Source organism: Camellia sinensis, chromosome 7 (assembly GCF_055761805.1).
Source record: "Camellia sinensis isolate YWXY chromosome 7, ASM5576180v1, whole genome shotgun sequence".
In the NCBI taxonomy this organism is placed as follows: domain Eukaryota; kingdom Viridiplantae; phylum Streptophyta; class Magnoliopsida; order Ericales; family Theaceae; genus Camellia; species Camellia sinensis.
Window position 1 is genome coordinate 186,640,070 of NC_138967.1, and position 26,582 is coordinate 186,666,651.

Genomic DNA, 26,582 nt, shown 5'->3' on the forward strand with positions numbered 1-26,582 from the left:
GATGATTAGCAAGAATAACCAAAGGAGATCAAGATTCTAACCTCAAAACTCGGATCCAACGGTTCAAACCACGAAGATCAAGCTTGGGAGACTTACTCTCACTCAAGAACTTTTCTAGAGCTTCTCTCTCTAAAACAAGGATTGAGACCAAAAAAATGATTTGTTTCTAAGTCTGCCGGCTGTCTTAACAACTAGCTCGGACACGTGGCGTTATCGGGTTGGTTTAGCTCAAAAAGGTGATTGATAGATAAGACAGGCCTCTGACAAAGCGTATGCAGCAAGCTCGGTAAAACACATCGGCAAGAATTGACATCGGCTTAAATCAAAGCTTCGGCAACCGGATGACAAAACGTCGTCTAGGGAGGACGACACTTGACTAAGCTGTGCCACACTTTAGCCGGGGTGTGCCACATCTCGGCCTAGGCCATACCTGCCCAAGGACAAGGTTCAGCAAGTGCAAAAACATCTCGGCCACAAGCCCGAGGTGAAGATAGGGGTCGACCAAGGTCTCAAAACAGTTCTAAGTATAAGGGTTCAAAGGTGAACTAAGCTCAAGAGGACCTCGGCCACACACACACCAAGCAAAGATCAAAATCATGCTAGCAACTTTAAACAGATCAAGACAAGACAAAACCTTCAAAAGCAAAATAACAAGGCAGGATCATGCAGGAATGTATGCGAGTATAACAAGAGTAAGGTGAGGGTTGTTACATCCTACCCCCCTTAAAGAAGTTTGGTCCCCAAACTTAGATTACCTTGCTCCTTGAACAACTCTGGATAACGGACTCTCACATCCTCTTCTTTTTCCCACGTGGCTTCTGTGCCATAATGTTCCTTCCATTCGACCTTTACCATTGGTATCGATTTGTTTCTCAACTGTCTCACTTGTCTGTCAATAATCCTCATTGGCTTCTCCTCGTAGCCCAAATCCTCGTTAACCGTGATCTCGGAATGATTAATTACATGTAGTGGATCTCGGATGTACTTCCTCAGCATCGAAACATGAAACACATTGTGGACTTGGCTCAAATCTGGCGGCGAAGCAAGTCTGTAGGCAACGGGGTTAATTCTCTCAAGGATTTCAAATGGTCCAATATACCGAGGTGCTAATTTACCTTTCCTTCCAAATCTTAAAACTCCTTCCGTTGGTGAAACCTTCAGGAATACATGATTCCCAACTTCGAACTCTAACTCATTCCTTCTCCGGTCGGCGTAGCTCTTTTGTCGGCTCTGGGCAGTTTTAATCCTCTGTTGGATAAGTTTAATCTTCTCTGTTGTCACTTGAATCAATTCGGGACCAAGCAGAGCTCTGTCTCCAACTTCGGTCCAACATATCAGCGACCTACATTTTCTTCCATATAAGGCTTCATATGGCGCCATGCCAATGCTAGCTTGATAACTGTTATTGTAAGCGAATTCCACTAAGGGAAAATGTGTTCCCCAACTTCCTTGGAAGTCCAATACACAAAGTCTAAGCATATCTTCAAGCGTCTGAATTGTCCACTCGGTCTGCCCATCTGTCTGGGGATGAAAAGCTGTACTAAATCTCAGCTCGGCTCCAAAAGCTCTCTGTAAACTCTGCCAAAATCTAGAAACAAATTTAGGATCTCGGTCTGACACAATTGATATTGGTACTCTGTGAAGTCTGACAATCTCGTTCACATACAGCAAGGCAAGTTGATTGGCATTGAATGTAGTCTTAACAGGTAGAAAGTGTGCTGACTTGGTTAGTCTGTCAACAACAACCCAAATCGAATCCATACCTTTTGGTGTCTTCGGCAAACCAGCCACAAAATCCATGGAGATGTGCTCCCATTTCCACTCAGGAATCGGCAAAGGTTGAAGAAGTCCTGCTGGTCTTTGATGTTCTGCTTTCACTTGCTGACAATGTAAACACTGGGACACGAATTCGGCTATCTCTCTTTTCATGTTTGGCCACCAGAAGGTCTGCTTCACATCCTGATACATTTTGGTGTTCCTTGGATGAACAGCAAATTTAGAACCGTGAGCTTCCTGCAAAATTCTCTTTTTCAACTCTGGGATGTCGGCCACACATAACCTTCCTTCAAACTTGAGCACTTGATTTTCGATGGTATACCCTAATCTCGGCTTTGTGATAATCTCCTCGGCTATTTTCTTAAGGAAGTCATCCTCCATCTGCCTTGTCTTCACTTCATCAACAATAGTCGGCTCCACTATTATCATGGTCAAACACGCCAAATTCCCACCTGACTTTCTGCTCAAAGCGTCGGCTACACTGTTAGCTTTACCTGGGTGATATTGAATTTGCATATCATAGTCCTTCAACAACTCAAGCCACCTTCTCTGCCTCAAATTCAGTTCCTTCTGAGTGAATAGATACTTTAAGCTCTTATGATCTGTAAAAACCTGACAAGTAGCTCCATACAAATAGTGACGCCAAATCTTTAAAGCAAATACCACGGCAGCTAATTCCAAATCGTGGGTAGGATAGTTTTTCTCATGAGGTTTCAACTGACGAGATGCATAAGCTATAACCTTACCCTTTTGCATTAATACACAACCCAAACCCTTATGCGATGCATCACTATAGACATGAAACTCTTCGTTACCTGATGGTAGTACAAGTACTGGTGCTGTAACTAACCTTGTCTTCAGTTCTTGGAAGGCTAACTCCCGATCTTTAGTCCATTCGTACAGTGTTCCCTTCTTGGTCAGTTGCGTCAATGGAATTGCGATCTTTGAGAAATCTTTGACAAACTTTCTGTAGTAACCTGCCAAACCCAGAAAACTACGAATCTCGGATACATTAGTCGGCCTCGGCCAATTTACTACGGCTTCAACTTTGCTAGGATCTACTGAGATACCCTCTTCATTAATCACATGACCCAAAAATGAGATGGTAGAAAGCCAAAACTCGCACTTGTTAAACTTAGCATACAATTTCCGCTCTCTCAAAATCTGTAAGGCAATCCTCAAATGATTTTCATGTTCAGTTTCGCTCTTGGAATAGATTAATATATCATCAATAAAGACAACTACAAACTCATCTAAATACGGCTTGAAGACTCTGTTCATTAAATCCATAAATGCTGCGGGGGCATTGGTCACTCCAAAAGGCATCACTAAAAACTCGTAGTGGCCATATCTTGTCTGAAAAGCAGTCTTCTCAACATCTTCGGCTTTAACTTTGAGCTGGTGGTAACCAGACCTAAGGTCGATCTTAGAAAAGACTCGTGCTCCTAGTAATTGGTCAAGCAGATCATCGATCCTAGGCAATGGGTACTTGTTCTTGATAGTGACCTTATTAAGTTCCCTATAGTCATGCAAAGACGGGGTGTGCCATCCTTTTTCTTAACAAATAAAACAGGTGCTCCCCATGGTGAAGTGCTCGGCCTAATGAATCCCTTATCTAACAGGTCTTGCAGTTGCAGTTTCAATTCTCTAAGTTCAGCCGGGGTCATCCTATAAGGTGTTTTGGAGATCGGTTGTGTTCCCGACATGATGTCAATAGTAAACTCTATTTCTCTATCGGTTAGGTGACCAGGCAATTCGTCTGGAAAGACGTCGGGGAAATCGTTAACAACTGGGATGTCGGCTAAACTAACATTTCCATTCGGATCACTCAGTACACTACACAAGTAGCCTCGACACCCTTTCTGAATCAACTTATAGGCCTTAATGGACGAAATCAAGTACGGTGGGGGCACTACCCCTTTACCCTGGAAAATAACCTCGGCTAGGTTTGGGGGTCTCAATGTGACGCTTTTCGAAACGCAGTTAATAGATGCATCGTTTGCGACTAACCAGTCCATTCCCAGTATAATATCAAAATGAGTTATGTCTAGAGGCATTAGATCTACTAACAGTTCAACATTTTCAATCATAACAATACATGCTCTGTAAATGGATGCAACAATCATAGATCTCCCAGATGGAGTAGACACAGATAATACGAAATCAAGGGGCTCTAGTTCTCTATTAATTTTCTCGGCAAACTTAGTAGATATAAACGAATGAGTAGAACCCGAATCAATCAACGCATAAGCATCTTGGGGGCAAATTAGAAGTATACCTGACACTACTGCCTCGGCATTCTGTGTGTCTCCTGGTACTAACGCAAACACTCTGCCCTGTCTCATCTGTCCTTTCCTAGCATTTCCCTTCTGAACAGAACCCGAGGTATTCTCACCCTTCTTGTTGTTATCGGTTTTTGTCTTAGGGTAATCTCTCACATAATGGCCCATCTCGCCACATTCATAGCAGCCTCCAGACGTCCGACGACAGATCCCGAAATGTTGCTTTCCGCAATCCGAACACGTCGGTTTAGAACTCCCTTCCTGTCTTAGGTTACTAGTACTGCCCATGTTCGTTCTCTTCTTGGTGCCCGGCTGTCCTCGGCGATTGTCATAGTTCTGCCTCTTTCGCTGGTTTTCTCCCGAGCTCTGGTATCGGTTCAAATTAGCTTCGGCCTGAATGGCTTTGTCCAATACTTCGGCATAAGTCGGCATATCGAGCAAGTTGACCCGGTCTTGAATCGGTCCACGAAGCCCACACTCGAACTTCCTGGCCTTCATATATTCATCGTTAGTCATATGAGGTACAAACCTCACCAGTTCAGTAAAAGCGCGGTCATATTCCGCCACTGTTCTGTTGCCCTGCGTCAAGGTATGAAATTCGGTAGCCTTGCGGTTTCGAACACTTAGGGGAAAATGTTTCTTGTAGAACAACTCTAAGAATCGGGTCCAGGTCAAATCCGGATTGCTCCCTCTAACCATCATCCACCACCTGCGCGCATCATCATCTAATGTGAATGCTGCCAACGTCACTTTCTGAGCGTCGGTGCTGGGGAAGATTTCGAACAACTTCTCCATTTCTAAAACCCATGCCTTAGCCTTCATCGGCTCTATACCCCCAGAGAACCTCGGTGGTCTCATTTTCTTGAATTCCCTGATCAAAGCTATCGTGCCATCCCCATATAAGGCAGGCTGCGGGGGAACTTGCGGCACTGGCGGAGGCGGAGCTACATTTCGGCCATTGGTCTGCTCGGCCTGAGTCGACGTAGTACTGGCGAACTGCTGTCTGGTTTGCCTCAACTCACGGGCCAAACCTTCAACTAATCTTTCCAATCTGTCCGTTCTGTCTTCGGGCTGATCCCGGCCAATTGGAGGTCTACCTCTCCTCATAATGCTAGGAGTGTGCAAAGTATGACTTTAAAACAAATAAACAGATAACCCCGTAGGCAAGCAACAAATAAGCATATCAAGACAATGCACATCTCGTTCAAATAACAAATACCATGATGCGACCCTAACATCTTTCTATGGGAAATCCTATGCTCTTTAGGACTCAAGTGTGTGAATAACGTATATTGAGGAACTTGTGCTCTGATACCATTCTGTCACGACCCCAAACCGCCCCTAATAGTTTGGTGCCGTGATGGCCAGTAATCCGTAATTACCGAAGGCCAACTTTTCAAAACTTAACACAATCAGAGTATGGATATGGGGGCTCACAAATGCGGAAGCGATAAATCAAAGACAAGTGGTCCATAAGAGCTGTGCATAGATCAAGCAATGCCAAACATTCCAATTAACTTTACAACTTGAATACAACAAGGTAAAATACATGTTACATCTTGATCAAAAGGCTTCTCGATCCGACATATACAAAATACAGCTAATACAAGTCAAGAAGCATGATTTTCAAGATTTGCCGACATGCAAAGCAGGGCATCGCCGACGTAAATACGAAAGCAAAGCCGACATAAGTACGAATCCAAAACAAGCATCCAAAACGATCTAGGCGTCGCCGCCGTCCTGCTCATCACCTACATATATATAGAGGGGTGAGTACAAATACTCAGTGAATGGTACTAATAATAAAGGTTTTGCATGAATATAGCCGAGGTCCTTCAAAACGAAACACATCAAACTTTAGCAAGACGAGGGATGAACCGTATTCATCAATCAAATATCATAACATCGGCGAAGCAAGGGATGAACCATATTCATCAATCAAGTATCATAACATCGGCGAAGCAAGGGATGAACCGTATTCGTCAATCAAATATCAAGGGCTGTACGATCCGTAATCGTTTGGTCAAATGTACTGCGAAAGTTTATAGTCCTCCAGCACAAGGGACTTGTGTTACTTAGGCCCGTAGCCCGATTTAACATAGAAATCTTTTCAAGAAAGGACCGTATCCTTTTACACTTAGTACTGCGAAAGTTTAGAGTCCTTCAGTACAAGGGACTTGTGTTACTTAGGCCCGTAGACCGATTTAACAAGGACCATATCCTTTTATACTTAGTACTGCGAAAGTTTAGAGTCCTTCAGTGCAAGGGACTTTCCAAGAGAGGACCGTATCCTTTTCAAAGATGGCATCAAAACAAGGAGTATACTTGACACATCAAAACAAGAGCTATTCATTCATGCTTAACAAAACACTTTTGTCAAAACAAGGCAAGCAAGATTTTATCAAAACAAGTATAACATAGCTTTATCAATAATACCACTCACCTAGTTCTTCAGGTGTAGACTTCAAAGCAGATATCAAGGTCCTACAATCACATGGCAAATTCTCATTCTCAAAACAGCTATACCCATGTACGAATGATCTCGGCATTCTTAATAGATCCAAGTAAATAACAAAACCAAATATGCTGGGAGTTTAAACGCTGCTCCCGCCTCACGAAAACACATTGGGTACCAACCAGGTTTTTGCCGAGGTCCCACACATCCTTGCCGAGGTGTGGTCCCGTTGGCCTCAACCAAAAGCAAAGTCGGGAAAACCTGGGTTTCCCTTGAATAACATGGAGAATATGATGAACATGATCATGAGAAAGATGAATGTAAGATCAAAACTTCTTACAAAATCTGAGATTTCGTGCCATGATTTCAAAACATGGACCTGGGTACCCGTACAAGAAAGTCATGCAAGAACAAACACAAAACATGATTTCCGTTCCAAACTTTCGATCAAAACGAGACTTTCTTCAAGAACATATGGAAAACCATTTTCTCCCTTCAAAACCAACTTCAAAACAATGCATGACATGCAACACAAATTCGATCATGCAATGCAGCTAGATGATTAGCAAGAATAACCAAAGGAGATCAAGATTCTAACCTCAAAACTCGGATCCAACGGTTCAAACCACGAAGATCAAGCTTGGGAGACTTACTCTCACTCAAGAACTTTTCTAGAGCTTCTCTCTCTAAAACAAGGATTGAGACCAAAAAAATGATTTGTTTCTAAGTCTGCCGGCTGTCTTAACAACTAGCTCGGACACGTGGCGTTATCGGGTTGGTTTAGCTCAAAAAGGTGATTGATAGATAAGACAGGCCTCTGACAAAGCGTATGCAGCAAGCTCGGTAAAACACATCGGCAAGAATTGACATCGGCTTAAATCAAAGCTTCGGCAACCGGATGACAAAACATCGGCTAGGGAGGACGACACTTGACTAAGCTGTGCCACATCTTGGCCGGGGTGTGCCACATCTCGGCCTAGGCCATACCTGCCCAAGGACAAGGTTCAGCAAGTGCAAAAACATCTCGGCCACAAGCCCGAGGTGAAGATAGGGGTCGACCAAGGTCTCAAAACAGTTCTAAGTACAAGGGTTCAAAGGTGAACTAAGCTCAAGAGGACCTCGGCCACACACACACCAAGCAAAGATCAAAATCATGCTAGCAACTTTAAACAGATCAAGACAAGACAAAACCTTCAAAAGCAAAATAACAAGGCAGGATCATGCAGGAATGTATGCAAGTATAACAAGAGTAAGGTGAGGGTTGTTACAATACACCTCCTAAGCTTAAACCATCTTTTGGGTGTAAAGATAACACTATTTGGCTCCCATCTAAGGATGGGAAATTCAGCATTGGTTCTGCTTGGAATGTTTGGAGATCTAAATGGCCCACTGTCCAATGGTCTACTCTACTGTGGGGCCCTTACACTATACCTAGGGTGGGTTTCATTGTTTGGATAGCTATTTTGGAGAGATTGACCACTGGTGACAAACTTGCTTTGTTTGGCCTGACCCCCAACCCTGTCTGTCCCTTGTGTGGTGCTAATGGGGAGGACCATGATCACCTGTTTTTCCAATGCCCTTTCTCCTCTAAGGTTTGGTCTGTTGTGCTCACCAAGTGCAATGTTATTTGGCAGAGCACAAATTGGTTGGGTCTTGTTGAGGTTGTGGCTAGAGATTGCTTGGGCAAATCTCTAGCTACAATCATCAGGAGACTTGGCTTCTGTTGCACTGTGTACCAGATCTGGATGGAGAGAAATAGCAGAATATTTAGCAATGAGAGAAAACCTGAAGAGGTTATTCTGCAGAGTATTATTGGTATGGTCAGATATAGGTCTCTTGCCTTAAAAATATCAAACAATCTCAGACTAATAGCTGGTTTCTTCAAGAGTGGAGGTTGTCTACAACCATCGTTAAACATTGAGGGGAGTGGTGCCTTTTGTGGGTTGAGTGAAGGTGAGCATCTATTGAGGGTTGAGTGTGGTGAGCTTCTATAGTGAGATGGTTTGATTGTTCTAGTTAATGTGTTTCTATTTTGCAGGTATAGAATGATGAAGCTCATAAATGAGAGTTATGAGTTCTCCAAAAGTGGGTTGAGTGATGGCAGCTAGAAATTGAGTGCTAATGTAATTACTTTTCTTGTGTGCTATTGCAGGTTTATATAATTGCTGGTACTGGACAGGGGATGTTGTTGGTGAGGGTTGAGTGATGGGAGCTATAAATTGTTGGAGTGTTAGTGTAGTTTTTTTCTCACTCATTGTACCATGATTTTAACTAAGCCCCTAACACTGTTATTCTTTGTTGAGGTTACTCTAACCTGTGTTGTGAAAGAAGTCTCATGGACAACAACTTTGTTCTAGCCAGCCAGAGGCTTTGGGGGAGTGATGGAGACACAAAGTCCAGGCTGCACTGTTGCGCCAGTCTAAGTGGAAAATCTCCAAATGGAAAATGTTGTCTTTCATTTAATTATTGTAATAGTTCATTTCCTTTGGATTTGTATTGAGTCTATATTATATTTGAGTTTATATTGTATTAGTTCCTTTCTTTTTGATTTGTACTGAGTCTTTATTAATAGTTCCCTATCCCTACGGGTTGTGTAGGGAAATATTATCTTTGGCTGGGGACTGTTTGTTCTTTTGTGTGCTGCTGTGCATGGCTTATGGAGGCAAGCTTGTTTGCTAGCTAGACATTCTCTGCTGCTGCTATTGAAGGCATCTTATTCTTTTGCTGTTTATATATGGACATACTCTGCTACTATTGAAGACATGGTTTATGGAGGCTATCTGTTCTTTTGTTGTTTGCTATTTTCTTGTTCTTTCTCCTAATTTTGGGTTTATATATGGACATTGAACAAGTTGTATTGTAGCTGGTTATTTTTGTTTTAGTTGTATAGGTTGAACCGGTTGTTTTTTGTTTTAGTTGGTTTTGTCTGTATAGCTTTGGTAGGGCGCGGGGTATACCCTTCAGAATCTTGTAATTTTTCTTGTTTTATCTTATGACTTATTCACCCAAAAAAAACTCATTCTGCAGTAAGTGGAATCTAGTAAAATAGTAAATGGAAGCTCATTGAGTAGTAATTGAAGTGTAATAAAATAGTAAGTAGAAACTCATTGAGCAGTAAGTGAAGTCCAGTGAAATAGTAAGTGAAACCAAAATTAAGTAGTAAGTGAAGTGTAATGAAATATTAAATGAAAGTTGATTGAGTAGTAAATAGAGTCTATTGAGATTTAATTGATTAGTATGCTAAGTCTAATAAAATAGTAAGTGAAGACACATTAAGTAGTAAATGTGGTTTAATTGATTAGTAAGTCAAGTCTAATTCAGGAAAATTTAAAGGATCAACAAATAGCAAGGTTTAATTAGGTAGTAAATAAAGTTTAATGAAGTGGTAAATGAAATCTAATTGAATAGTTAGTAGAATTTAATGAAATAGTAAGTCAAGTCAAATGAAATGAAATAATTAATAGAGTCTCATTGAGTTGTAAATGAGATTTAATTTAGTGATAAATCAAATCTATTTTGAAATAATAAGTAAAATTTCATTGAGTAGTTAGTAGAATTTAATTAAATAGTAAGTAAGTAGTGAATAATGAATATAGGCTAAATTTGATAAAGGATCAGAAGGATATTCAGCCACCATCTAAATATACAAGTCTAGCAATGAAACAATTCCCGATTTTAATGGCTTTCTAAAAATGCAAATAAACAACAAATTATGTCAAATCTATTTAATTGTTTTTTATTGTGTATAAAATAATTTAAAAAATTAAGATTGAATACATTAATTTAATTTCAGAAAATTTCTCTACTGGTCCAATCTAATTAAAAACTTACAATTCAAAGGAAAATTTAAAGGATCAACAAATTGTACATTCCGGCCAACTATTAGCTCGCAAAACAAAAAAAAAAATTTGAAATATTTAAAAATTAAAATTTTCTTTTCATTGCACAAAACAAAACGGAGTTAATTGTTAAGGAGAAATCACTAAACAGTAGAAGGTGGGAAAATAATTACCAAAGGATGTGGAATGTAATTCACATAAAAATTGCACCTCCAACTTCTTGTAATTATTTTTAGTTCATTAGGCTAAATGGTAATTTTCCCAATTGTAAATTCATTTCGCAAGTACATAATCATTACACACATATTTATCTGAGAGTTTTTGGGGAATGATTTTCCACCGGTTATAACCGGTTGACAAGTTGAGCAATGGACCGTCCAGATTCCTTCCCTAAATCTAATGGCTAAAAATAAGTTTTATGTATGGTATACAAATACTACTTTTGGGTACCACAATCGGACCCAAATGAGCCTAATTAGAATTTTGGTGCATGTTTGATGGCCATGCAGGGTTGTTAGCTTTTCAAGGGGGTTTTAAAATTACATGCTGGATTAATGTATCAAGGCCACGGTTTTCCTGAAACTAGACAGATTGGATTGTTATCATATTTGTAAAATACAGATTTGATTGTCATTCAAAAAAAAAGAAAAAAATTTATGTCAACTGGTTTGATTATGTTAAAATTTTCATTACTAAAAATCAGAGCTTTTACAACGGTCATAAACATTGCAGAAGGTGCACATGTTGTCGCAAAATACTTTTTGCGATGGAGTAGCGACGGGAAATGGGGGTAGTAGAAAGGGGTGTGACAAAAGGTATTTGCGACGCTTACAAACCATCGCTTTCTTGTAGCGACGGTAAATTAATGATTTTTGCGACGGTTTAACCTGACACAAAAAATGAGAAAAAAAAACATCTCTTTTAACGACGATTTAGGATGCCGTCACCAAAAACTTTTTTAGAGATAGTAGTTGACGTAGCAAAAAGAATTATTAGCAACGGTCTTAAACGTCGCAAAAAACAGAATTAAATCAATAATGTATTTGTGATAGTTTAAATCGTCGCTAAAAATGACACTAATATGTATATGCGATAGGTTAACCCGTCACTAATAAAATTCAAGGAAATGATGATTCCATTAGCGATAGTTTATTACTGTTGCAATTTTTTTTTCATAAAATAAATATATATTTTATTAATTCATTCCTTGTACAAATTATTAATACACATCCACATTCACATTCACATTCACATTCACAAAATCATATATACGAATAATTATATATATACCCTATAATGATACAGTGCCCACCAAATATTCTTTACAAAAATATATAAAACATCCTCCAACAATACTAATATTTTTTGATAATTCAAAAACTCAAATTTGTATCTAAAACAAAACCAAAGTATCAACAATACAAATAAAAAAACATATATATTAACAGCTTGCTTTAGTATCAACAGTAAGCTCCAATATCGATATGCGAAGATATCATCACGTACTCAAAAGGGTAGCATCTGCAAAAAGAAACCAAATATATATATATATATATATTTATGATATAATTAATTTCAAGCTTACAAAATATGTAAAACATTTGATATTTATTTCATAAAATAAATAAATAGATAAGATTGTAACATATATATAAATCAAATGCCACACAGTGTATCTTCCAAGAGTTTCTCCAATTGTTTTTCGAAAAAGAATTTCTAAAGGACAAGTTTTCACAAATGGAAATTATGCTCCAGATTCAAAATCGGAAATCGATTTCGAGTCCCATCTTTTCTTACAAGTCATATGTTCCTAGTTAGTCATATGTGTTAAGTTATGTTGACATTCGACGCCGTTTGAACAATTTAGTATGTCAACCGGTTCGGAAAAAAAAAGTTTCAAAAGGACAAGTTTTTACAAATAGAAATTAGGCTCTAAATTCAAAACCGGGAATCGGTTTCGAGTCCTGTTTTATCCTACAAGTCATTTGTGCCTAGTTAGTCGTGTGTGTCAAGTTTCGTTGACGTTCAATGTTGTTTAAGCATTTTAGTGTGTCAACCGTTTAGAAAACAAAAGTTAAAAGTACTTCAGCTATTTTTGCCTCAAAAGCTGCATCAACACTCTAGTAGACTTTCAAATAAAAAAAAGAAAAAAAAAAAGAAAGAAAATAAACTATTAAGTAGCTCCATAAGCTAAACCAAACAACTCCTAAATCAACGAACCTTATAACCTTTTGGAGTAGAAGTAAGGACACAGACAGTGAGGTAACCGTTAGTTAGCCCCAAGAATGATGAAAGCAATATCATCCAGCCCGGGCCGCCATATTTGGCTGTGAAATAGAATGCTAGAATAAGCAAGATGTGAGAAACAATTGCTATCATAAGTCCTTTTCGTGATTCTAGCTTAATGCATTTTAATAGTGGTATGTATCTCCCAATAAGATCCCACACATTATGCATTGCTATTAGAACAAGTGCATACTTGCAGTATTACCAGACTCTAAAAATAAAAAACCAGGGAAATAGAGAAAAAAAATATCCAAATGAACTTAAATGGATATTCTTCTTCTAAATTGTTAAGGAGAAACAATAAAAATAGCCTGTTTTAAAAATGAAATTCGTCAAGTAGTTATGAAATACTAACCATGAACCCAAGCTATGTGATCTGGTATCTTCAGATAGGAATCCAAGGAAAATTGACAATGTCAGTGCGTATATGAGAAACATATCAAGTGCGTAATCTATGTTTTGAAACAACAATTCTTTTGTGCTTAATCGCTCATGGTTTTTAGAGTCTTCTTCTTCAGCCTGCTCACGTTCTAATAAAAGATTGGTTGAGCAAGATTAGGGATTAGGGGTATCTTACTCGATATAATCATCATAATTAAAAGTGAACGAAACATACTAGTTGTCCTGGTTCTGCATGATTGCCACCAGCGGCAAGGTCAGCTGAAACAGTTTTGGATCCTATATGAAAGGGTTCAAGAATGTGGTTGAAAAATTCGAAGATCTTTGAAGAAAACTCGAATTCTCTAGAAATGATGAGAGGCTAAGATTCTTCAACAGTCACAACTAAGAACACAATAGTAAAGAGATTATGGAGATAAGAGATTTGGTGAAGAAGAAGACAAAGTAGTTAGAAAGAGAATAATGGCAAGGCTCTCTCATGGATCTCCCACTTTCACTCTCAAGATTGATAATGGAGAAGGGAAATTAGTTCTTTTCCAAGAGTTGTCTCTCTAAAATCCATCCCCTATAAAGCTATGGATGGGTGCTATTTATAGGCACCTCATGATGTAGGATGGAGCCCATGTGCAAGGCACATGGGGAATATTCTCTCTAACCACCTTGTCCGAGGAGGTGACCTCTCCGAGGATGAGGAAAACCCCGAAGAGGAGATCAACCTCTCGGCGAACCCTTCTTCTTAGCCACACCTAACCAATGATCCCCAATCATCCCAAAAGGTCAGGGGTAGTCCCAGAGGACGCCCTACCGTAGAAGGGTAAGGGGTAGTTCAAGAGAACACCTTGCCACAAATATTGTCGAGTCTCAGGGACCCCCTAGATCGTGCCACCTCGACCCGGGTATAGGCTAGTTTAACCGAAGAGTGAATTTATCTCCACTCACCATCCTCGAGATCGGGTCCTTGGCTCAAACTCCGTTACACCCATGGTTCTGGTGCGTAGATCCCGAAAAGCTCCAAGCCTTCAAGTGTTCTGGGACTCATTAATGGAGCGACTTCTAGATTGAGTTTGAATTTGTTCAAAGCCAAGCGCTTTGGATCTCTAGGTTCATAGATCCGAACCTTTTCGAATCCGAGCTCAAATAGGTCTCTAAGTTCGTGGTTCCGAACCCTTTTAAGACTAAACCAATACCTCAGAGAATGGATCTCCTCTGAGGGTTTCATCTCTTCTAAAAACAACAGTTAACCTCCTCGAATGCCTGTATGATCTGAGCCTCCTTGGATGGGCTTGTTAGACTCTCTTTAGAGATATATGCTCAATAGGTCTTCCTCGGCCCAATTGGTTAGCTTTCTTATGGACTCGTTCAATAGAATTCACTTGGACTCATTTGGCAATAATTTCTCCAAGCTCATCAAATTTTGGGCTTTCCGATTCGGCTTCGATTGGGCCCAATTAATTTAGTAGGCTCAAGTTAACCCCTCTTACAGATCCTTCTAAGGCTGCCTTTGAGCAATAGTATTTTACAATTGGTAGCTTTGGAAAGACCAATGCATAGGGAAGAATGCAGAGGAGTTCACAAAATGCGGAGATAGCAAAAATAAAACTGCAATGAATCGTAAGTAATAAAAATTAGTAAACTAGTATTACATGCTATATAGCGATCCCGGGTTTACCCTTGTTGTATAGTGATCCGGACATGTGTCCGTGGATGTTGGTAGTTGATTATTATCTTGTTTACATTCTTTCTACTACATATTTGAGTTATAGGATGTGTTGGGCGGATTTGTTTCAGGTTGGTTGAGTTTAGAAACCAAAACTAGTTGCCCAGATTTTGGCCTGTCCGCTCGAGCGGAGGTGTTGGCGCTCGAGCGGGGAATACACCCATCCAGTATTTGTTGTGCAGTGTTGTACGCTCGAGCGTGTATCTGGCCGCTCGAGCGGAGCTGTGGAAGTGGCCGCTCGAGCGTAGGGTTGGGAGCTCGAGCGGAGGCCTGGTTCTGCAAAAGTGCTGGGCGAGTGCATTCTGCGCTCGAGCGGGAGGTTGGCCGCTCGAGCGGAAGTCTGTGAGTGGCCGCTCGAGCGGGGTGTTTTACGCTCGAGCGGAGATCTGGGTTAAAGTCCCGAATTTGTGACTCTTCAAATCACTTTTTCACTTTCTCTTCTCTCTCTTACTTTTCCAAAATCACCATTGTTGAGCCTCTCACTCTAGATACTACCTTCTCTCTAGGTTTTGATCTAGTAGGAGTGATTTGCTCACCTTTGGCCTTTACAAAAAAGTTGTTGATCGTCGAGGGCTACATTTTAATCTGAAAATCATGGGTTTTGGAGCACGTTGGGTTTTGTCATCTTCTCCTTTGGGGCTCCGAATTTGAGGTAGGGATATCCTACTCCTCTCTATGGATTTTGTCTTTAAATTTTGGTATTTTGAGATGTTGGGGTTGGTTTAGTAATTTAGTAAAAGTTTGGGGCTTTTGTGTAATTTTACAAAAGTTGGGGTTTTATTCATTATAAACCTAGATGCATGTTTGGCATAGAGAAATGGTATTGATGTTGAATCATTGATGAAAATGGAACCTAAGGGTTGAAATGTTAATTATGGGAATTGACCTAATTACATTGTTTAATTAATTGGGATGATTAATTGTGAGGAATGAGGAAATGAAATGTTGATTGAATATCCATTGTGCATTTATTTTCTGTTTAGAAATAACTGCTTTGGGCTATCGGTGGAGGATAGTCGTGATTGTTGTAGACAACGCACGATGATTAGGCAAACTGAAACTAATCTATGAAGTGTGTCATGGAACTTGACGATTGATAGAATACATTGACTATATGTATTGAGTGTTTGTATATAGAACCCATGTGTTTGTATACGTTATGCGTAGAGGAGGAGAAAGGGGATGTACTCCGCGGTTTAGGGGAAGATAGGGGATGTACCTCTAAACCGGTTAGTGTTGGGAGAAGATAGGGGATGAACTTCGTAGATACAGCTCATATGCTTGTCTAGAAGTGAAGATAGAGCTTATATGCTTATCTTTGTGATGTGTGGATATAGCTCATATGCTTATCTGTGGATATTGTGGTTATACATATCAGTTGTAGAATGTGGATATAGCTTATTTGCTTATCTGAGAATGTGGATATTGTTGTTATACATATCTGTTGAGCATGTGGTTAGTGCTTATATGCCTATCCGATGAAAAAGGGAAATGAAAGGAAACTTGGACTCATAAGTCGTATGACATAAATATGTGATTTATTTGATTGTATCAGTGTTGGCCATCTATCAATTGCTAATATTTTAGTCATTGTTCATGGTTGGTTTAGTGTATTTCTACTGGGCTGTGGCTCACCCTTTATGGGAATATCATTTTCAGGTGCAGGAAGCATGCCACCTCCAAGGACATAGCTGGGAGGCTAGAGGCGGACATGTTTTGTCGTTTTACTTTTGATGTATTACATGTAACTTCAAGCCAAGGGCTTTATGTGTAAACGAGTTAGTACTCTTTTGTTGTAACCAAGTGTTAACTTGGAAAGCTGTAAGCCTGTAGGGCATTTTGTTATGAGGTTAACATGTAATACTTATGTAATGGAACTCTAATGAATAAAAGAATGTGGTTAGTTTATATGTAAATGCATGTCTTATTTGATGGGTTTAATGTTATTAATTTGAGGGCGTTACAACTTGGTATCAGAGCGTACCGGGTTCGAATACTTTGGGTACGTGGGAAGTGATTAGGATCACAATGGGTTTGTCTCGCTTGATAGGGACTTAGATGTAGTGTCATATGCTATGTGCTTAATTGATAACATGCTTATGTGACTATGTGGGTATGGGATTTAATTTCTGGGATGTTGATTGGATCCTTGAGTTTCCGGGAGTCTTGTTGGAAAAGCACTTGATCAATGCTGTTTCTAACCGGAACTCTAGTAACGTCTCGGGACTATCATTATCCGGAAATGAAATTCGTAAGTGCTTATGTGTTTATGTGCTTATGTGGAGTGAATTACTGTTGTCCATGCATTAGGACGTGAGTGTTTAGTTTCGGCACATTTGTGAATGTGCTAATGTTCTGTGTTACCTTTATTAGGATGTCAGGACGAGGAAGAGGTGCTAGGCGTGGTAGACCTGCGAGGCAGGAAGCACCATTACCGGGTGAGATTCCGGCAGTGCAGGAGGGGGTTGGTCAGGCCAATGTGGCCGAGCCAGTGGGTCAGCAGGCTATGGGTGCCTTGGCCAGAGAAATAGCAGGAGCTTTGGGTATTCTTAGAGCTGGGAATCAAGCAGCTGAGGTAGGGCCTTCTTTCTTGAAGAGGGAGTTTTTCCGGTCTAATCCGGATGAGTTTGTCGGGGATCCAAAGGAGCCACTGAAGGCTGATGAGTGGCTAGAGCAAATGAGTAAGACGTTCGAGATGCTTGGCATTGAGGACGGAGCACTGAAAGTGACCTTGGCATCCTTCCAACTGAAGGGAGATGCGGGTCAATGGTGGAAGTACGAGAAGGCTCGTGTTAGTGGTACTTGGGAGGCGTTTGTGAATGCTTTTCAGGAGAGGTTTTTGTCTGCAGTAGCTAGAGAGAAGCTGAGAGATCAGTTTAGCCGGCTTAATCAGCAGGGCTTGTCAGTGGCCGAGTTTGAGGCTACATTTACTAGTTTGTCCAGGTTCGCACCTGAACTGGTAGCGTCTGAGGAACGCCGTTGCTATGAGTTTGAGCGGAAGTTGAGGCGGGGCCTCAAGTTGAGAGTTGGTGGGTCTTATATCCGAGAGTATAGACACCTAGTAGATGCTGCAGCTCATATGGAGCTTATGATGCAGGAGGAGGATGAGGGGCAGAGAGGCTCCAAGAGGAGTCAAGATAGCCAGGGTGATGGCAGGAGGCAGAGGGGTTCTAACCCTCAGCAGTCGCAGGGTGGTGTTGCTAGATCGACCTTCCCAGTCCCGAGTGCAGGCTCCGGGAGAGGTGGTCAAGGGGATTTCACCTGTTACAAGTGTGGCCAGCTGGGTCACAAGGTTTCTGTTTGCCCGCAGAAGGGTGGGGGTCAGAGAGCTACTTCTTCTTCAGCTAGACCGCAGAGTCAGAGTTTGGGTAGGGGGCAGCCCTTGTCTTGTTATCAGTGTGGACAGCCTGGGCACCTGAAGAGGTTTTGCCCGCAGTTGAGTGCCACTTCGGGAGCGTCTGGTTCTAGGCAGACGCAGGGTTTTCAGCCAGCTCAGTCTGTGCAGGCCTCGAGGGCCAATCCGGGAGCTTCGTCATCCCAGTCTGTGCAGCAGTCTTTTGCTCCGAGAGGTGAGCAGGTAGACCAGGGGCCTACGGGGCGCGTGTATGCTGTTACCGCGCAGGATTTAGTACCAGCTCCATCAGTAGTGAGAGGTACTTTTCTGTTTTGTAACTCGGTTGCTAGTGTGTTGATAGACACGGGTGCATCTCATTCTTTTGTATCTGCTGCATTTGCATCGGTTTTGGAATTGGAGTTAGCATAGTTAGCATCTCCTATTTGTGTGGTATCGCCTTTGGGCGGTGAGTTGATCCTGAAACAGGGTGTTAGAGGATGTGATATTGAGGTCGCCGATTATAGGCTTCCTTTTCCGTTTGTTGTCATGCCCATGAAGGGTTTTGATGTTATTTTGGGTATGGACTGGCTATCGTCATACCGGGCTGTTATTGATTGCTACCGCCAGAGGGTTACATTATGTACCTTGAGCGGGGAGTGGTTCCATTTCTTGGGAGACCGGGTTGGTAGTGTTTTGCCACCGGGGTATGATTCGCGAGGGCGAAGTGAGCTTAGGGGTCTACTTGCTAGCTTTGAGAGTAGTGAGTGTGATGAGACTCAGATTGTGTTGCCGAGAGTGGTTTGTGAGTATTCGGATGTTTTTCCCGAAGATCTTGTTAGTTTGCCACCTCACCGAGAGATAGAGTTCTCTATTGATTTAGTGCCCGGCATGGCGCCGATTTCTATGGCACCTTATCGTTTTGCTCCAGCAGAGTTGGTTGAGTTGAAAGTTCAGCTCCAGGAATTGCTCGATAAGGGCTTTGTTCGCCCTAGTGTTTCGCCGTGGGGAGCGCCGGCCCTCTTTGTTAAAAAGAAAGATGGTGCCTTGAGATTGTGTATTGACTATCGGAAGTTGAATCGGGCTACGGTTAAGAATAAGTACCCTATGCCCCGTATAGATGATTTGTTTGACCAGTTGAAGGGTTCCCGTTGTTTCTCTAAGATAGACTTGAGATCGGGTTACCACCAGTTGAGGGTCAGGGAGGAGGATATTCCTAAAACAGCATTCCGTACGCGGTATGGCCATTATGAGTTTTTGGTGATGCCATTTGGGCTTACCAATGCACCGGCAGTCTTTATGGACTTGATGAACCGGATTTTCCGGGAGTTCTTAGACCGATTTGTGGTCGTCTTCGTGGACGACATTCTTATTTATTCGCCTTCTGAGGAGGAGCACGAGGAACACTTGAGAGTGGTGCTTGAGTTGCTTAGAACCCATAGGCTGTATGCCAAGTTTGGGAAGTGTGAGTTCTGGCTGAGGGAAGTCAAATTCTTAGGCCACGTGGTATCTGGGGAAGGGGTGTCTGTTGATACATCCAAGGTTGAGGCAGTGCAAGATTGGGCACAGCCTAAGAATGTGTTTGAGATCCGCAGTTTTCTGGGATTAGCTGGGTATTACCGTCGGTTTGTGAAAGATTTCTCCAGGTTAGCGTCACCGTTGACTAGACTGACTCGGAAGGGAGTCAAGTTTGTATGGAATGAGACTTGTGAAAAATCGTTCCAAGAGCTGAAAGCTAGATTGACCACCGCTCCGGTGTTGATTATTCCGGAGAGAGGGTTGGGTTATGCGGTTTATTGTGATGCCTCACAAGAGGGTTTGGGTTGTGTGTTGATGCAAGAGGGGAAAGTGGTAGCTTATGGCTCACGTCAGTTGAAAATACACGAGAAGAATTACCCCACACACGACCTAAAGTTAGCAACAGTGATCTTTGCCTTGAAAATCTGGAGGCACTACCTTTATGGTGAGAGGTTCGAGGTATTCTCGGATCACAAGAGTTTGAAGTATCTGTTTACACAGAGAGACTTGAATTTGAGGCAGAGGAGATGGATGGAGTTCATCGAGGACTATGATTTTGAGTTGCACTATCATCTGGGGAAGGCCAATGTTGTGGCCGATGCCCTTAGTAGGGAGACCATTGGTGATGTAGCTAGTATAGCCATCCGGGAATGGGAGATGTTGGGAGCACTTGGTGAGTTTGATTTGCTAATGGGTGAATCTGTTGAGGCTGCGGCCTTGTTTTCTGTTGTTGCGCAGCCTACACTTGTGACTAGAGTGTTAGAGGCACAGAGAGGTGACCTTGAGATAGAATCCCTCCGAGAGAAGATCTCCAGTGGGAAAGTTGAGAAGGGTTTGACGGTGTATCCCGACCTGAGTGTGAGATACCGAGACCGTTTGTTTGTACCGGAGTCTTGCCGAGAGGAAGTACTCCGAGAGTTTCATCATTCGCGCCTTGCGGTGCATCCGGGAGGTACTAAGATGTATCAGGATTTAGGTCGCCAGTTTTGGTGGTGGGGTATGAAGAGAGATGTGGCTGTTTTCGTATCGAAGTGTCTTACTTGCCAGCAAGTGAAGGCCGAGCATCAGAGACCAGCGGGTTTGTTGCAACCCTTGCCTATTGCCGAGTGGAAGTGGGAGCATGTCACTATGGACTTCGTTGTAGGTCTTCCGAGGACTCAGCGGGGTAGTGATGCTATTTGGGTGGTTGTAGACCGGTTGACTAAGTCGGCGCACTTTATTCCTATGCGCGTGAGAGATTCGGTGGATCATCTTGCCGATTTGTATATTCGGGACGTAGTGAGATTGCACGGGGTCCCAGTGACGATCATCTCAGATAGAGATCCTCGTTTTACTGCTAGGTTGTGGCAGAGTTTGCAGAGTGCCTTGGGCACTAAGTTAACCTTTAGTACGGCTTATCATCCTCAGACAGACGGGCAGTCCGAGCGTACTATCCAGATCCTCGAGGATATGCTTCGGGGTTGTGTCCTGGACTTCAGTGGGACGTGGGAGAGGCACTTGCCCTTGGTAGAGTTTGCCTACAACAACAGTTTTCAGTCTAGCATCGGTATGGCACCGTTTGAGGCCTTGTATGGCCGACCGTGTAGGTCTCCAGTTTGTTGGGCCGAAGTGGGTGATGCACCTTTGTTGGGTCCGGAGTTGGTTAGGGAGACGACGGAGAAGGTTGAGATTATCCGTAGGAGGCTTGTTACAGCCCAGAGTCGGCAGAAATCTTATGCTGACCGTAGGAGGAGGCCTTTGGCGTTTGAGGTAGGTGATCATGTCTTTCTGAAGATATCACCTAGACGAGGTCTGATGAGGTTTGGGAAGAGTGGGAAGTTATCCTCTCGGTTTATTGGTCCTTTTGAGATCCTTGAGAGGATCGGTGAGGTTGCTTATCGATTAGCCTTACCGCCGCAGTTGTCCGGAGTGCATGACGTGTTTCATGTGAGTATGCTTCGGAAGTATGAGCCAGATCCATCACATGTGTTGGATTGGACCGATTTAGAGGTAGATGAGGATGCCTCGTATGAGGAGAGACCGGTTCGGGTCTTGGATAGGCGGGATCAGGTCCTGCGTGGCAAGACCATTCCTTTGGTGAAAGTCTTGTGGAAACATCACGGAGTGGAGGAAGCCACTTGGGAACGTGAGTTGGAAGTCCGAGAGAAATATCCGGACTTGTTTGTTGATATGTAATCTTGTAATTAAATTTTGTTGAACTTAAGAGCTTTTATATATGTCTTAAGTTGTGAAACATTGAAAATGTTTTGGGTTATTGGAAGCATGTTTTGGAACTTGCCACATATGGAAGTTGAATGTAACATTGTATATGTTGAATATATTGTTGAAATTGGAAAGTTAATGCATAATGTTGATGCATGTTGAAAGTACATATGTTGTTTACATATTGTGAAATGCCTCTTGTTAAATGGAGGGGGTGACCGGTAATGGGTCGAATTGTTGAATGTTAAAATGTAACATTGTTTAAAATAGAGGAAAACTTGTTTTTGAAAACTTGTGTTTAATTTCGGGGACGAAATTCTTTAAGGGGGGGAGGTTATAGCGATCCCGGGTTTACCCTTGTTGTATAGTGATCCGGACATGTGTCCGTGGATGTTGGTAGTTGATTATTATCTTGTTTACATTCTTTCTACTACATATTTGAGTTATAGGATGTGTTGGGCGGATTTGTTTCAGGTTGGTTGAGTTTAGAAACCAAAACTAGTTGCCCAGATTTTGGCTTGTCCGCTCGAGCGGAAGTGTTGGCGCTCGAGCGGGGAATACACCCATCCAGTATTTGTTGTGCAGTGTTGTACGCTCGAGCGTGTATCTGGCCGCTCGAGCGGAGCTGTGGAAGTGGCCGCTCGAGCGTAGGGTTGGGAGCTCGAGCGGAGGCCTGGTTCTGCAAAAGTGCTGGGCGAGTGCATTCTGCGCTCGAGCGGGAGGTTGGCCGCTCGAGCGGAAGTCTGTAAGTGGCCGCTCGAGCGGGGTGTTTTACGCTTGAGCGGAGACCTGGGTTAAAGTCCCGAATTTGTGACTCTTCAAATCACTTTTTCACTTTCTCTTCTCTCTCTTACTTTTCCAAAATCACCATTGTTGAGCCTCTCACTCTAGATACTACCTTCTCTCTAGGTTTTGATCTAGTAGGAGTGATTTGCTCACCTTTGGCCTTTACAAAAAAGTTGTTGATCGTCGAGGGCTACATTTTAATCTGAAAATCACGGGTTTTGGAGCACGTTGGGTTTTGTCATCTTCTCCTTTGGGGCTCCGAATTTGAGGTAGGGATATCCTACTCCTCTCTATGGATTTTGTCTTTAAATTTTGGTATTTTGAGATGTTGGGGTTGGTTTAGTAATTTAGTAAAAGTTTGGGGCTTTTGTGTAATTTTACAAAAGTTGGGGTTTTATTCATAATAAACCTAGATGCATGTTTGGCATAGAGAAATGGTATTGATGTTGAATCATTGATGAAAATGGAACCTAAGGGTTGAAATGTTAATTATGGGAATTGACCTAATTACATTGTTTAATTAATTGGGATGATTAATTGTGAGGAATGAGGAAATGAAATGTTAATTGAATATCCATTGTGCATTTATTTTCTGTTTAGAAATAACTGCTTTGGGCTATCGGTGGAGGATAGTCGTGATTGTTGTAGACAACGCACGATGATTAGGCAAACTGAAACTAATCTATGAAGTGTGTCATGGAACTTGACGATTGATAGAATACATTGACTATATGTATTGAGTGTTTGTATATAGAACCCATGTGTTTGTATACGTTATGCGTAGAGGAGGAGAAAGGGGATGTACTCCGCGGTTTAGGGGAAGATAGGAGATGTACCTCTAAACCGGTTAGTGTTGGGAGAAGATAGGGGATGAACTTCGTAGATACAGCTCATATGCTTGTCTAGAAGTGAAGATAGAGCTTATATGCTTATCTTTGTGATGTGTGGATATAGCTCATATGCTTATCTGTGGATATTGTGGTTATACATATCTGTTGTAGAATGTGGATATAGCTTATTTGCTTATCTGAGAATGTGGATATTGTTGTTATACATATCTATTGAGCATGTGGTTAGTGCTTATATGCCTATCCGATGAAAAAGGGAAAATGAAAGGAAACTTGGACTCATAAGTCGTATGACATAAATATGTGATTTATGTGATTGTATCAGTGTTGGCCATCTATCAATTGCTAATATTTTAGTCATTGTTCATGGTTGGTTTAGTGTATTTCTACTGGGCTGTGGCTCACCTTTTATGGGAATATCATTTTCAGGTGCAGGAAGCATGCCACCTCCAAGGACATAGCTGGGAGGCTAGAGGCGGACATGTTTTGTCGTTTTACTTTTGATGTATTACATGTAACTTCAAGCCAAGGGCTTTATGTGTAAACGAGTTAGTACTCTTTTGTTGTAACCAAGTGTTAACTTGGAAAGCTGTAAGCCTGTAGGGCATTTTGTTATGAGGTTAACATGTAATACTTATGTAATGGAACTCTAATGAATAAAAGAATGTGGTTAGTTTATATGTAAATGTATGTCTTATTTGATGGGTTTAATGTTATTAATTTGAGGGCGTTACATGCTATCATAGTAATCTATCTCAGCATTCTTTAAAACAGTGCAATTGAAATTAAAGAAAAGATATTGGTGTTGTATGGAATTAAAGAAAGCATATCCATCAAAGAAATCGATTCTATTATCATGAAGTAAAAATTTTAATTCATTTTGTAACTCTATAATCCAAGTCAGTTTGATCATTATCTTACCTTAACATCTAAGTTTTTCCATTATGAAGTTCACTACAGATATTCAATTGGATTATGTTAGCTGCCAAAATCCGGGACAAACATTTCATTAATTTGAACAAAATAGGGCACAAGCAACATACTTGGTTTGGAAACAGAAGTCAAATATAGTACAAAATGCATCAAAATCAACTACCTAAAAGATTGACAATGATAGCCTATTATTTGTAGTTTAGGTGGAAAGCAATAACCATAAATATTTATAAATAAAAAATTTGAGAGAAAAAAGGTCATTGTCTACCTACCTAAACTTAATCTCCTTTACGTTCATACTTTGAGTCATTGACTTAAATGTTGACATAAGTTTGAGGAGTTTCTCTTTCACAAAACAGTAACTAGAAAATTGTAACCCCAATATGTAGCAATACTTATTGAATCATATTTCCTACAAAATTTATGAAAAACAGCTAAAAGGATTTGAACCTACTAGCTCCCTTGCGCAGGCAATCCTTGGAATTCACAAATGCTGCTTTTGTAATCAATCTCAAGCCAGAGGTTAGAGCCCCCGACGGAGCCAAACTAGCAAGAAAAGACATGAAGAATAAAAAACAAGAAAGCTTATATCAAAACTTCAAAACTTCAAAACTAGATCACATAATAAGCTAACCACAAATACTAACTTGCATGAACTCGGGTAGCATGAATGATAGATCTCCAACCATTCCACCCTAAACATGAGCATCTACAACTCCAAAAGCACCGCTAATGATACATATTCCAATATAAGTCCCAATTCCTCCTTTTCCAGATGTAGCTAAATCCAGCTGTGGCAATACAATGAAAGATGGAATCAAAGTGGACTCGTATGCTTAATAATTCGAATTTGAGTTACTAAAACATGTTACTACAAAACCATATGGTTAAGGAGTAAGTTGAAGATGTAATACATATAATTATGGTACTTACAACAAGAACAACAAGAGCACTTATGAAAAAAAAGGATATATCCAAATAGGTTTCTTCTTCTGGTATTGATTTTTGCCTCTTTGTATGTCAGTATTGCGAGTGTCCCAAGTGCAAATGGTTGATATACGAGAGTAAGGACCCTTGAGGGGTGGTATTTCTGTACAAGGACATAAATTATTTGATAATTTTTTTACAACATTAACAACAATAATATTTAAAAATACTTTTTCATCAGATATGCCCATAACTAACTAATAACTCAAGTCAACTTTGGAAGTTATTCAAAAGTCAAACATCATGGTTTGATAAAATCCAAGAGAAGTAAATATGGCTAGCCAACATTTGAATTTGATGACAATAATTTAATAAAGAGATTTAAATAAGCGCAGTTTTTAGAAATATAACCCCTTGTGGTCAATGGTAAGTCAACAAAGAAATGGCTGAAATTCATCAACATATCAAGATAATCATTAGTTATTCCAATTAAAGAAATTTCAGCACTTGGTTTCAAATTCAAATTCAAGATAATCACCACATTTGACTTTTTTTTGTTCTTCCACCGTTAACAAATAAATAGGAAGATAAGCTCGTGTGGACTCTGTCTACTGATGGACTGTTCCTATCAAATCTGCTTGGAATGCTTGGAGAGTCTCTTTTGAGGAAGTTGAGTGGTCTAATTTGGTTTGAAGTGTTGTGCCTGTTCCCAAGGCTAGTGTAACGCCCTCAAAATAACAACATTAAACCCAACAGATGAGACATGCATTTACATATAAACTAACCACATTCTTTCATTCATTAGAGTTCCATTACATAAGTATTACATGTTAACATCAAAACAAAATGCCCTACGGGCTTACAGCTTTCCAAGTTATCACTTGGTTACAACAAAAGAGTACTAACTCATACACATTAAGCCCTTGGCTTGTATTTACTTGTAATACATCAAAAAAAAAAAAGAAACGACAACATTATGTCCGCCTCTAACCTCCCAAGCTATGTCCTTGGAGGTGGCATGCTTCCTGCACCTGAAAATGATATTCCCATATAGGGTGAGCCACAGCCCAGCAGAAATACACTAAACCAACCATGAACAATGACTAAAATATTAGCAATTGATAGATGGCTAACACAGATACGTTCACATAAATTACACATTTATGTCTTACAACTTATGAGTCAAAGTTATCTTTCATTTTCCCTTTTTCCACAGATAAGCATGCTGGCTCTATCATCATTTCCACAGATATGTATAAAAACTATATCCCATATTCAGATAA

General features: G+C 40.9%; 1 protein-coding gene and 1 long non-coding RNA gene across 2 annotated transcripts; both read right to left on the reverse strand.

Annotated features, from left to right (window-relative positions):
* Positions 1-11,617: 11,617 nt before the first annotated feature.
* Positions 11,618-25,459, reverse strand: LOC114308657 (uncharacterized). The gene is made up of 2 exons (XR_014336579.1): positions 24,645-25,459; positions 11,618-11,873 (listed from the first exon to the last, which is right to left on the reverse strand). It is a non-coding gene; the product is annotated as an uncharacterized LOC114308657 (long non-coding RNA).
* LOC145794912 (equilibrative nucleotide transporter 3-like) lies at positions 12,501-24,368 on the reverse strand. The gene is made up of 5 exons (XM_082877244.1): positions 24,361-24,368; positions 14,526-14,636; positions 13,273-13,318; positions 12,990-13,157; positions 12,501-12,830 (listed from the first exon to the last, which is right to left on the reverse strand). Exons 1-5 carry the CDS (start codon positions 24,366-24,368, stop codon positions 12,564-12,566), a joined length of 600 nt encoding a protein of 199 aa, XP_082733370.1. The 3' UTR covers positions 12,501-12,563.
* Positions 25,460-26,582: the final 1,123 nt, after the last annotated feature.